The sequence below is a fragment of the Scyliorhinus torazame genome, chromosome 2 (genome assembly GCF_047496885.1).
Source record: "Scyliorhinus torazame isolate Kashiwa2021f chromosome 2, sScyTor2.1, whole genome shotgun sequence".
NCBI classification, from domain to species: domain Eukaryota; kingdom Metazoa; phylum Chordata; class Chondrichthyes; order Carcharhiniformes; family Scyliorhinidae; genus Scyliorhinus; species Scyliorhinus torazame.
Window position 1 is genome coordinate 193919424 of NC_092708.1, and position 13538 is coordinate 193932961.

At 52.4% G+C, this 13538-nt stretch overlaps 1 protein-coding gene across 5 annotated transcripts in view; it reads right to left on the minus strand.

The window, feature by feature from the left end:
* The window catches only part of LOC140394759 (disco-interacting protein 2 homolog A-like), a 372914-nt gene that overhangs the window by 159972 nt on the left and 199404 nt on the right, over positions 1–13538 (minus strand). For 3 of the 5 annotated variants that reach the window (XM_072481977.1, XM_072481975.1, XM_072481985.1), the window contains exon 3: positions 7104–7247. The exons of 1 other annotated variant lie outside the window; for it this stretch is intronic. In XM_072481977.1, coding sequence (XP_072338078.1) covers positions 7104–7247 — 144 coding nt within the window. Of the gene's footprint in view, positions 1–7103; positions 7248–8868; positions 8903–13538 lie in introns of those variants that run through there. One more of the 5 variants, XM_072481980.1, reaches the window with a different exon arrangement.

Below are 13538 nucleotides of genomic sequence, written 5' to 3' on the forward strand. Positions count from 1 at the left end.
TAACTCTTGCGATCTGTTTTGTCACCCTTTCTTTGCATCTCTTTGAGTCACCAACAGCTGCACTATTTTTGGCATGCTTTTTCTTTTCTTTTTCTATTATCTCTTACCTCCAACTTGTCTGTGGCTGTTTTTTTTGGGCAGGTAAAGCTCTTATCCCTTCGGGCTCTAAACTGATGCTGTAACATTTTTTTAGAACTCCTCCTACTGATCTTCTGTCATCATTTTATCTATTAACAGACTGAGCAGATTACTGTGGAATGTCTCCCTGCCTTAAAGTCAACTTTAACTAAATCCTGTATTCCAATAGCTATCTTACATTTCTCCCTTTAAACCATTTAAGCATGACCTAGATGTCACTTCCCTCTGAATCTCTCAATACAGGTTTCTCGGGCAGCACGGTGGCACAATGGCTGCCTCACGGCACCGAGGACCCGGGTTCGATCCTGGCCCTGCGTCACTGTACATGTGGAATTTGCACATTCTTCCCATGTCTGTGTGGGTCCCAACCTCACAACCCAAAAGATGTGCAGGTTAGGTGGATTGGCCACCTTAAATTGCCCCTTAATTGGAAAAAAAGAATTGGGTACTCTAAATGTATTTTTAAAAATACAAGTTTCTCTGCGGTCAGGGAAGAAGTGCAAAAATTATGATCTTGAGGCCACCATCTCGGATTCAGACACTCATCCCCACTTGCCTGAACAATGGAGACCTACTGCAGAATCACTGAAAGAAATAATGAACATTCATAGAAACAACAGGCATTCAATTCCGAGCCTGCTCCGTTCTGCAAGTTGATTATGGTTGTTCTGTATCTTAACTCCACACACCGGTGTTGGTGTCTCAACTCTTAATAAACAAAAATCTATCAATTCCAGTTTTGACATTTTCAATTGACCAACCCATAACAGTTTGAGGGAGAGAGTTCCATATTTTTATTACCAATTGTGAGAAGGTGCTTAATAACATCTGTCCTAAACAGCTGAGGCTAATTTTAAAGTTATTATTGTGCAAGTGGTCATGAAAATGATTGCAGCTACTTGCACAATGACACAAAATACATATTCCCTTCCTTTTAAGGACTAGCACCTTCCTTGCAGGGTAATAAGACAGCCTGATAGTAAAAAAACTTGCTGCATCAGACACCAATGACAGTTTTTGTAAATTACGTGAAACCTGATAACTTGGAAGGTAGTGGGAATTGGGTTAATTGAACCTTTGAAGAGCTCTGAAATTAGCCAACTAAATACAGATGTGAAATACAAGTGCCATTACTAATCATTGGCCAAAATTGCAGGTGAAAGAATCATTTAAAGGATATTTAAAGAACACCTTGGAGGTTGAGCAAAAGTGATGAGGTTTTCCCTGTACAGCTAACTTTGCACTTAGAAGTTGACCACAAACTTATGAGGGTTGGCAGCCACAATGGAGCTGAAGGATAGAGTAGCCGGCCCACTGCCTGCAGCCATAAGGCTATGACATGAGCTACGAAAGAGCAGCTGACTCAACATAAACCTTCAAGTGAGGTTGCTGAACTCAAAAGGCATTGGAAGTGCTTTTACTCAATGTACCAGGATAATCCAGAACTCTGTTGATGGTAAAGCAATTCAGCAGAACAACATGTGATAACAGTATGAACTCCTGCATTGAACAAATTAACTATTAGTGTAGCAGAAATCCTTCAATAATGGAAGGTTTCCTGACAAAAGAGAGCGGGGGGGGGGGGGGGGGGGGGGGGGGGGGAAAGAGAGCGCGGGGGGGGGGGGGGGGGGGAGAGAGCGCGGGGGGAGGGGGGGGGGGGGAGAGAGCGCGGGGGGAGGGGGGGGGGGAGAGAGCGCGGGGGGAGGGGGGGGCAAAGAGAGCGCGGGGGGAGGGGGGGGCAAAGAGAGCGCGGGGGGAGGGGGGGGCAAAGAGAGCGCGGGGGGAGGGGGGCAAAGAGAGCGCGGGGGGAGGGGGGCAAAGAGAGCGCGGGGGAGGGGGGCAAAGAGAGCGCGGGGAGGGGGGGCAAAGAGAGAGCGGGGGGAGGGGGGGCAAAGAGAGCGCGGGGGGAGGGGGGGGCAAAGAGAGCGCGGGGGGAGGGGGGGGCAAAGAGAGCGCGGGGGGAGGGGGGGGGCAAAGAGAGCGCGGGGGGAGGGGGGGGCAAAGAGAGCGCGGGGGGAGGGGGGGGCAAAGAGAGCGCGGGGGAGCAAAGAGAGCGCGGGGGGAGTGGGGGGCAAAGAGAGCGCGGGGGAGGGGGGGCAAAGAGAGCGCGGGGGGAGGGGGGGGCAAAGAGAGCGCGGGGGGAGGGGGGGCAAAGAGAGCGCGGGGGAGGGGGGGCAAAGAGAGCGCGGGGGAGGGGGGGCAAAGAGAGCGCGGGGCAAAGAGAGCGCGGGGGAGGGGGGGGCAAAGAGAGCGCGGGGAGGGGGGGCAAAGAGAGCGCGGGGGAGGGGGGGGCAAAGAGAGCGCGGGGGAGGGGGGGGCAAAGAGAGCGCGGGGGGAGGGGGGGGCAAAGAGAGCGCGGGGGGCAAAGAGAGCGCGGGGGGCAAAGAGAGCGCGGGGGGCAAAGAGAGCGCGGGGGGCAAAGAGAGCGCGGGGGGCAAAGAGAGCGCGGGGGGCAAAGAGAGCGCGGGGGGCAAAGAGAGCGCGGGGGGCAAAGAGAGCGCGGGGGGCAAAGAGAGCGCGGGGGGCAAAGAGAGCGCGGGGGGCAAAGAGAGCGCGGGGGGCAAAGAGAGCGCGGGGGGCAAAGAGAGCGCGGGGGGCAAAGAGAGCGCGGGGGGCAAAGAGAGCGCGGGGGGGCAAAGAGAGCGCGGGGGGGAAAGAGAGCGCGGGGGGGAAAGAGAGCGCGGGGGGGGAAAGAGAGCGCGGGGGGGAAAGAGAGCGCGGGGGGGAAAGAGAGCGCGGGGGGGAAAGAGAGCGCGGGGGGGAAAGAGAGCGCGGGGGGGAAAGAGAGCGCGGGGGGGAAAGAGAGCGCGGGGGGGAAAGAGAGCGCGGGGGGGAAAGAGAGCGCGGGGGGGAAAGAGAGCGCGGGGGGGAAAGAGAGCGCGGGGGGGAAAGAGAGCGCGGGGGGGAAAGAGAGCGCGGGGGGGAAAGAGAGCGCGGGGGGGAAAGAGAGCGCGGGGGGGAAAGAGAGCGCGGGGGGGAAAGAGAGCGCGGGGGGGAAAGAGAGCGCGGGGGGGAAAGAGAGCGCGGGGGGGAAAGAGAGCGCGGGGGGGAAAGAGAGCGCGGGGGGGAAAGAGAGCGCGGGGGGGAAAGAGAGCGCGGGGGGGAAAGAGAGCGCGGGGGGGAAAGAGAGCGCGGGGGGGAAAGAGAGCGCGGGGGGGAAAGAGAGCGCGGGGGGGAAAGAGAGCGCGGGGGGGAAAGAGAGCGCGGGGGGGAAAGAGAGCGCGGGGGGGAAAGAGAGCGCGGGGGGGAAAGAGAGCGCGGGGGGGAAAGAGAGCGCGGGGGGGAAAGAGAGCGCGGGGGGGAAAGAGAGCGCGGGGGGGAAAGAGAGCGCGGGGGGGAAAGAGAGCGCGGGGGGGAAAGAGAGCGCGGGGGGGAAAGAGAGCGCGGGGGGGAAAGAGAGCGCGGGGGGGAAAGAGAGCGCGGGGGGGAAAGAGAGCGCGGGGGGGAAAGAGAGCGCGGGGGGGAAAGAGAGCGCGGGGGGGAAAGAGAGCGCGGGGGGGAAAGAGAGCGCGGGGGGGAAAGAGAGCGCGGGGGGGAAAGAGAGCGCGGGGGGGAAAGAGAGCGCGGGGGGGAAAGAGAGCGCGGGGGGGAAAGAGAGCGCGGGGGGGAAAGAGAGCGCGGGGGGGAAAGAGAGCGCGGGGGGGAAAGAGAGCGCGGGGGGGAAAGAGAGCGCGGGGGGGAAAGAGAGCGCGGGGGGGAAAGAGAGCGCGGGGGGGAAAGAGAGCGCGGGGGGGAAAGAGAGCGCGGGGGGGAAAGAGAGCGCGGGGGGGAAAGAGAGCGCGGGGGGGAAAGAGAGCGCGGGGGGGAAAGAGAGCGCGGGGGGGAAAGAGAGCGCGGGGGGGAAAGAGAGCGCGGGGGGGAAAGAGAGCGCGGGGGGGAAAGAGAGCGCGGGGGGGAAAGAGAGCGCGGGGGGGAAAGAGAGCGCGGGGGGGAAAGAGAGCGCGGGGGGGAAAGAGAGCGCGGGGGGGAAAGAGAGCGCGGGGGGGAAAGAGAGCGCGGGGGGGAAAGAGAGCGCGGGGGGGAAAGAGAGCGCGGGGGGGAAAGAGAGCGCGGGGGGGAAAGAGAGCGCGGGGGGGAAAGAGAGCGCGGGGGGGAAAGAGAGCGCGGGGGGGAAAGAGAGCGCGGGGGGGAAAGAGAGCGCGGGGGGGAAAGAGAGCGCGGGGGGGAAAGAGAGCGCGGGGGGGAAAGAGAGCGCGGGGGGGAAAGAGAGCGCGGGGGGGAAAGAGAGCGCGGGGGGGAAAGAGAGCGCGGGGGGGAAAGAGAGCGCGGGGGGGAAAGAGAGCGCGGGGGGGAAAGAGAGCGCGGGGGGGAAAGAGAGCGCGGGGGGGAAAGAGAGCGCGGGGGGGAAAGAGAGCGCGGGGGGGAAAGAGAGCGCGGGGGGGAAAGAGAGCGCGGGGGGGAAAGAGAGCGCGGGGGGGAAAGAGAGCGCGGGGGGAAAGAGAGCGCGGGGGGAAAGAGAGCGCGGGGGGGAAAGAGAGCGCGGGGGGGAAAGAGAGCGCGGGGGGGAAAGAGAGCGCGGGGGGGAAAGAGAGCGCGGGGGGGAAAGAGAGCGCGGGGGGGAAAGAGAGCGCGGGGGGGAAAGAGAGCGCGGGGGGGAAAGAGAGCGCGGGGGGGAAAGAGAGCGCGCGGGGGGAAAGAGAGCGCGGGGGGGAAAGAGAGCGCGGGGGGGAAAGAGAGCGCGGGGGGGAAAGAGAGCGCGGGGGGGAAAGAGAGCGCGGGGGGGAAAGAGAGCGCGGGGGGGAAAGAGAGCGCGGGGGGGAAAGAGAGCGCGGGGGGGAAAGAGAGCGCGGGGGGGAAAGAGAGCGCGGGGGGGAAAGAGAGCGCGGGGGGGAAAGAGAGCGCGGGGGGGAAAGAGAGCGCGGGGGGGAAAGAGAGCGCGGGGGGGAAAGAGAGCGCGGGGGGGAAAGAGAGCGCGGGGGGGAAAGAGAGCGCGGGGGGGAAAGAGAGCGCGGGGGGGAAAGAGAGCGCGGGGGGGAAAGAGAGCGCGGGGGGGAAAGAGAGCGCGGGGGGGAAAGAGAGCGCGGGGGGGAAAGAGAGCGCGGGGGGGAAAGAGAGCGCGGGGGGGAAAGAGAGCGCGGGGGGGAAAGAGAGCGCGGGGGGGAAAGAGAGCGCGGGGGGGGAAAGAGAGCGCGGGGGGGAAAGAGAGCGCGGGGGGGAAAGAGAGCGCGGGGGGGAAAGAGAGCGCGGGGGGGAAAGAGAGCGCGGGGGGGGAAAGAGAGCGCGGGGGGGAAAGAGAGCGTGGGGGGGGGAAAGTGAGCACCATGGGAAAGAGAGAGCGGGCGGAGGGGGGGGGAAAGAGATATAGTGGGGGCGAGACGGTGAGAGAGCCGGAGGGGATGGGGGCAGTGCGAGAGGTTGAGAGAGAGTGAGATGAATAGTCTCACACAGCACCCTTCAGAATGCCATACTAAAAAAGGGCAGCACGGTAGCACAAGTGGATAGCACTGTGGCTTCACAGCGCCAGGGTCCCACGTTCAATTCCTCGCTGGGTCACTGTCTGTGCAGAGTCTGCACGTTCTCGCCGTGTCTACGTGGGTTTCCTCCGGGTATTCCAGTTTACTTCCACAGTCCAAAGACGTGCAGGTTAGGTGGATTGGCCATGATAAATTGCCCTTAATGACCAAAAAGGTTAGGTGGGGTTATTGCGTTAGGGGGGGTCGGGTGGAAGTTAGGGCTTTTAAGTGGGTCGGGTCAGACTCGATGGGCCGAATGGCCTCCTTCTGCACTGTATGTTCTATGTTCTGTTCTGACCTTCCAAAAAGTCTCAGATATTGACAATTCATTACTCAGCTCCCATACTAAACGTTAATTTAAGACTGCGATTCGAAGAAACTCTTCTTCTGATACTTTTGGAATTCTCTACCCCCAGACAGCATTGAATATATTTAAGACTGGGATGAACAGATATTTGGTCACTGCGAATTATGGGATATGGGAAACAGGCAGGGAAACAAATGTCCAAGGCCAGCTAAGATCACACTGAATGGCAAAGCTGGCTCGATGAGCTATGTCATCTACTCGTGCTCCCATTTCTTATGTTCTCATAACCCGTGAGGGGTCAAGACAGCCATTGCAATGTGTCAGACGAAACTGACCTACTGTTCTGGGCAGCACGATGGTGCAGTGGTTAGCACTGCTGCCTATGGCAACCACCCCCACAACCCAAAAGGATATACTGGGTAGGTGAATTTGCTACACTAAATTGCCCTTTAATTGGACAAAAGGAATTGGGTATTCTAAATTTATTTTTAAAAAAGAAACTGGCTAGTTATCGTACAATTAGTCTTGCAGTATGGCCTCTGGGCAAAGACTGCAGGCCCAATAGAACCAAAAACATGAGATCAGGTGGATACTATAGGGTGCGTAAACTGGCACCCATATTTCCTACATCACAATAACGGCACTTCAAAGGCACTTCATAAGCTGTCACGATTTTGAGTCATCCTGTGGGTTGGGAAAGGTGCTGCATAAATGCAAGCTTCATCTCTGTTCTTTTACTCTGGTGGAAAGATTAAAATGTTTTTTTTCCTTAATAAATTTAGAGTACCCAATTATTTTTTCAAATTAAGGGGCAATTTAGCATGGCCAATCCACCTAGCCTGCACATCTTTTGGTTGCGGGGGTGAGACCCACGCAGACATGGGGAGAATGTGCAAACTCCACACAGACAGTCACCCAGGGCCAGGATTCGAACCAGGGTCTTCAGCGCCGTAGTCCCACAGTGCTAACCACTGTGCCACCCTACCCCACTCTTGAAGCCCAAAGAGTGACTGCTGCAAGAAGTGATAGAGGACAACCACTAACAAAGGCATGATGCAAAGATTTAGAATGAAAAATGTTTTTACACTGCAATAATTCCTGGATCAATAAAACTCCTTACAATGCAGTTTTTGATGGCAAAAGACGCATCCTATTGCAACGACCGTCTATCTTCTTCACCTCTACCTAAGAGAAGTAGGACTTACCCGATCGATAGCGCTCATCCCTGGAATTGGAGGCTCGGGATTTGGGCTGTCTGGTTGCAGCCACAAAAGCGACAGAGGAAGAAAATGGTGATGGCTGGACAGGACCTGGGAGCCTGGACTCAATTTGAAAAGAAGGATCTACACCTGTAGGGAAAAGAGAGGTTTAATCTTTACGACGTCTTTCGTGACATGCTCCGTTTCAGGTAATTTCCCATTTATTCAGCTTGCTGAAGAATACTCATCATGCAGCGATACCGGATTTCAGTTTATTAAGCAATTTTGGGCTAAAGGCTAGAATTCTACTGTATCCTAAAATATTCACACAATTCACCTTCCTCCTTTCCCTCCCACCAAATTCAAGGAATTATATTATTCTCATTGCAATAGCTGCATTTAAAGGTTAATAAATACCACATTCCGGTTGTGGTCACAGAAGGTAGGCATAGATCATTTAGAGCCATGAATTGGAAAGCAGGAGTTTCAAGAACACTATTCAGATCCAAGCACCTACAGATAAAACAATGATCAGTCCGAGCAATTACACAAATGCCCCCGCCCCAAATAAGTAGCCAAGATGGAGAATCACAATTACACATTGTCCCTCTAGAGTTACCCAAGCAATAATTTCTTTAAAAGAGAATCCTACAATATATAGTTTCAGCTATTGAATGCCCCATTTACACAACACTAATTTATACTACAGGGGTCGAGGGTCCTTCATCTATAAATTCGAAAACCAAACACATCCAAAACCTGCACTTTTTTGAACCTCATTGACCTTTAGCACAGGAAGTCTCATTGTTTGTCTGCACTATTCGCCTCTCAATTCTTGTGAACATGTCAAAAAGAAACTGATGACAAGTACATTGGGCGCGATTCTCCACTTCCACGCCGGTTGGGAGAATCGCCTGGGCCGCCAAAATTTCCGGGGACGCCGGTCCGAGGCCCTCTCCCAAGCGGCGGGAACGGCCTGGTCAAGTTTCGCGGGCCGCAGGCCGGAGAATCGCCGGAGACACCCAAAATGGCGATTCTCCGGCACCCCCGCTATTCTGAGGCCCGGATGGGCCGAGCGGCCAGGCCAAAACTGCGGGTTCCCCCCGGCGCCATCCACACCTGGTTGCTGCCATCGGGAACAGCGCGCGAATGCTGGGGGGGGGGGGGGGGGCGACCTGCGTGGGGGGGGGGGGGGGGGGGGGAGATCCTGCGCCGGGGGGTACTTCAAATGTGGGGTGGCCCGCGATCGGTGCCCACTGATCGTCGGGCTGTCCTCTCTGAAGGAGGACCTCCTTCCTTCCGCGGCCCCGCAAGATCCGTCCCCCATCTTCTTGCGGGGCGGACTTAGAGAGGACGGCAACCACACATGCGCTGGTTGGCGCCGGCCAACCCGCGCATGCTCGGATGACGTCCGTTATGCGGCACCGGCCGCGTCATCTATGCGGCGCCGCTTTTACGCGGGTGACAAGGCCTGGCGTGTGTCGATGACGCGGCCCCGATACTGGCCCATTGTCAGGGCCTGAATCGGTCGGGACCGGGGCCGTTCCGCGCCGTCGTGAACCTCAACGGTGTTCACGACGGCGCGGCCACTTCGGCGTGGGAGTGGAGAATCCCGCCCACTGTATTTATTATTCAGCAAAACATCTTACTTTATAAGCCATTGTAAATGCTTGTGATTGGAGCTAGCCTAGGCTTCCACTATCGCAGATCAAAGTTATCTAAAATCTGAAATGCAAATGGCCCCGAGAGTTCCTGATAAAGGATACTTGACCTGTAATGCGTTGGTGCATGTCAACTCCTCTCACTGTAGAATGAAGAATGGCATCTCCTTTCCAATTGATTTTAGCTGTGCTTAAATGTGAAATTTTGGGCTAGCATTAGATTTAGTACTTGCATTTGGAAAAGCACTCCACAGTCAGACAAAACTATTAGCAAATCAACCATGGGGGAAATCCTCAATCTGCTTTTCAAAGATCAATTGCAATATTAAATGGCATGATATATGGTCAGAAAACAATTATTCGCGTTTCCGGATAGAAAAGACTGCAGACTAATCAGCAACTTTAAATGTTAACCTCCTTCACAAACAAGTCTTCACCGATTTTTTCAATTCAAACATTTGTATTAGATCGTTTTCAGATCATACCATCAGACAAATATGAAATTCCATCAACAGCAGAATTTAATTCCTAACATACTCCACCAGTTTTGGAATGGCATGGTGGCACAATGGTTAGCACTGTTGCCTATGGCCCCGGGTCACTGTCTGCGTGGAGTTATCGCATTCTCCCCATGTCTGCGTGGATTTCACCCCCACAACCTAAAGATGTGCAGGTTAGGTGGATTGGCTGAGCTAAATTGCCCCTTAATTGGCATAAAATAATTGGGTATTCTTAAATTTATTTTTAAAAAATACTCCACCAGATTTATATTAAATGCCAATTCACACAAAGCTTGATAAATAACTCCAGTTCATACAAGAATCACATGCACAAAGATTCCAACTAACTTAGGTACCGACAAAAGTACTCAAATACTTTTGACGAAAAGAAACAAGGACGTACCCACGACCACCACGACAGTCACTGCTAGAGGTACTGGCGGACGTGGCCATCTTAGGGAAAGGAAACTGTAGTGACATGTACGGACAACTACTGAGGGGGGCCAACACCAACTTGGAAGAAACAAGGGAGAAGTGGAAGGAAGTCTTGGCGTTTAAAATAGGGTGGGGACTCTGGAGCAAAGCACACCACAGGGTCAATTCCACCTCCACATGTGCAAGGCTAAGCTTAAGCTTAAAAGTGGTACACAGAGCTCACTTGACCAGAAGCCGAATGAGCAAGTTCTTCCTGGAGGTGGAGGACAGATGCGAACGGTGCCAAGGAGGCCCGGCCAACCGCAGCCACAAGTTCTGGTCTTGCCCTAGACTCTCTGGGTTCTGGATAGCCTTCTTCGAGGCAATGTCCAAAGTGGTGGAGATGAGGGTGGAGCCATGTCAGATTGGCAGTCTTCGGGGTATCAGAATAGCCAGATCTCTTCATGGAGAGCCATAGACCGATCCAGAGGACAGCGAAATGTATATCGGGTCAATTCAATGAAAGACAAAATAAACCTCTCTGTACAATAAAGTAAATTAGCGCGGGTAAGAAAAATGTGATGTATATATACAATTGTTTATAAATATGAGACATGCCGATAACAAGTGTGTAATAAAAAAGATCTCTTCATGGGGAGGGGGACCGACGCCCTTGCGTTTGCCTCCCTGATCGCCCGCCGGAGAATCCTGCCTGGCTGGCGGTCAGCAGCACCGCCCAAAGCTGCAGGCTGGCTGTCCAACCTGTCGGAATTTCTCCAAATGGAGAAAATCAAATTTGCCATCCATGGGTCAGAAGGCTTCCACACAACGTAGGAGCCATTCACTCAGTTGTTCCAAGACCTGTTTGTAGCCAACAACTAGGAAGCCAAAGATCAAGAGAGAATAGCCACGATATCGAAGAGAAGATGTGTTTGGGGGGGGGGGGGGGGGCAAGGAACTCAACCAAACCCAACAGGAGAGCCAGGGGCAGAATGGAGGGGAGGGGGGGTAACAACAACGGGAACCAGGGGGGAGAAAAGCGAGAGAAAAACCGGCGGGGAGCGAAATGCAGGGGATCGCAATTGCTACGGCAAACACTGTGAGGAAAGGACAAAAGAAAGGCAAGTGGAAACTGTGATATATCCATGTAAATGGTTAAAACAAATCTCGATATAAATAACTCTATTACCCCCTATGTACTCTCTTGCATAACTCTCACTGTTTTGTTCATATTTATATTTGTTTTGTACACCAAAAAACCCAATAAAATTATTGTAAAAAAAGAATCACATGCAGTTAGAAAGTGTTGACCGAGTGCTTTTACATGGAATATTTTCATTTATATTGTGCTTTATGTCATTCTTAAATGCTTCACACACATTTTCTGGAGAACTGTTAAGTGTAATCCAAGTTTATAAGACAACTGTGTATTAGCCACATCCCACACACAGCAATGGTTTAAATTATCAGTTAATTTTTATGGTGGCACTGGTTGAGGGAGAAAAAAAGGAAATCTTCCCTCAATACTGAACTGAAATATCATAAATTAAGAGCTCAAATACTCATATGGCTCTTAAATCCACCCCTCATACACGCGAGTCGAGTTACACACCAAGCTGAACGGACAACTTATAAATGTAAAATAAAAGGTCACTCTGCCCTGATTGAGGTCATAGTTATCTGTCATTCATCGAGTTGATGGTGTCAATTTAATAAGGGCTCATTGATTGGAGTTAGAGAAGATGGAATGCAGTTGTGCAGACCCAAATAGAATCAAAATGTTCTTCATTGGGCAATTATAAACGACGAAATATTCAAAGATATAAGGAGCGATCACAATATGGTGGAATTTAAAATACAGGTGGAGGGCAAGAAGGTAAAATCAAACACGAGTGTTTTGTGCTTAAACAAAGGAGATTTCAATGGGATGAGAGAAGAGCTAGCTAAGGTAGACTGGGAGCAAAGACTTTATGGTGAAACAGTTGAGGAACAGTGGAGAACCTTCCAAGCGATTTTTCAGTGCTCAGCAAAGGTTTATACCAACAAAAAGTAAGGACGGTAGAAAGAGGGAAAATCGACCTTGGATATCTAAGGAAATAAGGGAGAGTATCAAATTGAAGGAAAAAGCATACAAAGTGGCAAAGATTAGTGGGAGACTAGAGGACTGGGAAATCTCTAGCGGGCAACAGAAAGCTACTAAAAAAGCTATAAAGAAGAGTAAGATAGATTCTGAGAGTAAACTTGCTCAGAATATAAAAACAGATGGTAAAAGTTTCTACAAATATATAAAACAAAAAAGAGTAGCTAAGGTAAATATTGGTCCTTTAGAGGATGAGAAGGGAGATTTAATAATGGGAGATGAGGAAATGGCTGAGGAACTGAACAGGTTTTTTGGGTCGGTCTTCACAGTGGAAGACACAAATAACATGCCAGTGACTGATGGAAATGAGGCTATGACAGGTGAGGACCTTGAGATGATTGTTATTACTAAGGAGGTAGTGATGGGCAAGCTAATGGGGCTAAAGGTAGATAAGTCTCCTGGCCCTGATGGAATGCATCCCAGAGTGCTAAAAGAGAGGGCTAGGGAAATTGCAAATACACTAGTGATAATGTACCAAAATTCACTAGACTCTGGGGTGGTCCCGGCGGATTGGAAATTAGCAAACATGACACCACTGTTTAAAAAAGGTTATCAGAAAGCAGGTAATTATAGGCCAGTTAGCTTAACTTCGATAGTAGGGAAGATGCTGGAATCTATCCTCAAGGAAGAAATAGCGAGGCATCTGAATGGAAATTGCAGACGCAGCATGGGTTCATAACGGGCAGGTCGTGCCAACTAATTTAGTGGCATTTTTTGAGGACATTACCAGTGTGGTAGATAACGGGGAGCCAATGGATGCAGTATATCTGGATTTCCAGAAAGCTTTTGACAAGGTGCCGCACAAAAGGTTGCTGCATAAGATAAAGATGCATGGCATTAAGGGTAAAGTAGTAGCATGGATAGAGGATTGGTTAATTAATAGAAAGCAAAGAGTGGGGATTAATGGGTGTTTCTCTGGTTGGCAATCAGTAGCTAGTGGTGTCCCTCAGGGATCAGTGTTGGGCCCACAATTGTTCACAATTTACATAGATGATTTGGAGTTGGGGACCAAGTGCAATGTGTCCAAGTTTGCAGACGACACTAAGATGAGTGGTAAAGCAAAAAGTGCAGAGGATACTGGAAGTCTGCAGAGGGATTTGGATAGGTTAGGTGAATGGGCTAGGGTGGCAGATGGATACAATGTTGACAAATGTGAGGTGATCCATTTTGGTAGGAATAACAGCAATAGGGATTATTATTTAAATGATAAAATATTCAAACATGCTGCCGTGCAGAGACCTGGGTGTGCTAGTGCATGAGTCACAAAAAGTTGGTTTACAGGTGCAACAGGTGATTAAGAAGGCAAATGGAATTTTGTCCTTCATTGCTAGAGGGATGGAGTTTAAGACTAGGGAGGTTATGCTGCAATTGTCTACGGTGTTAGCGAGGCCACACCTGGAGTATTGTGTTCAGTTTTGGTCTCCTTACTTGAGAAAGGACGTACTGGCGCTGGAGGGTGTGCAGAGGAGATTCACTAGGTTAATCCCAGAGTTGAGGGGTTTGGATTACGAGGAGAGATTGAGTTGACTGGGACTGTACTCGTTGGAATTTAGAAAGATACGGGGGGATCTTATAGAAACATATAAAATTATGAAGGGAATAGATAGGATAGATGCGGGCAGGTTGTTTCCGCTGGGGGGTGAAAGCAGAACTAGGGAGCACAGCCTCAAAATAAGGGGAAGTCGATTTAGGACTGAGTTTAGGAGGAACTTCTTCACCCAAAGGG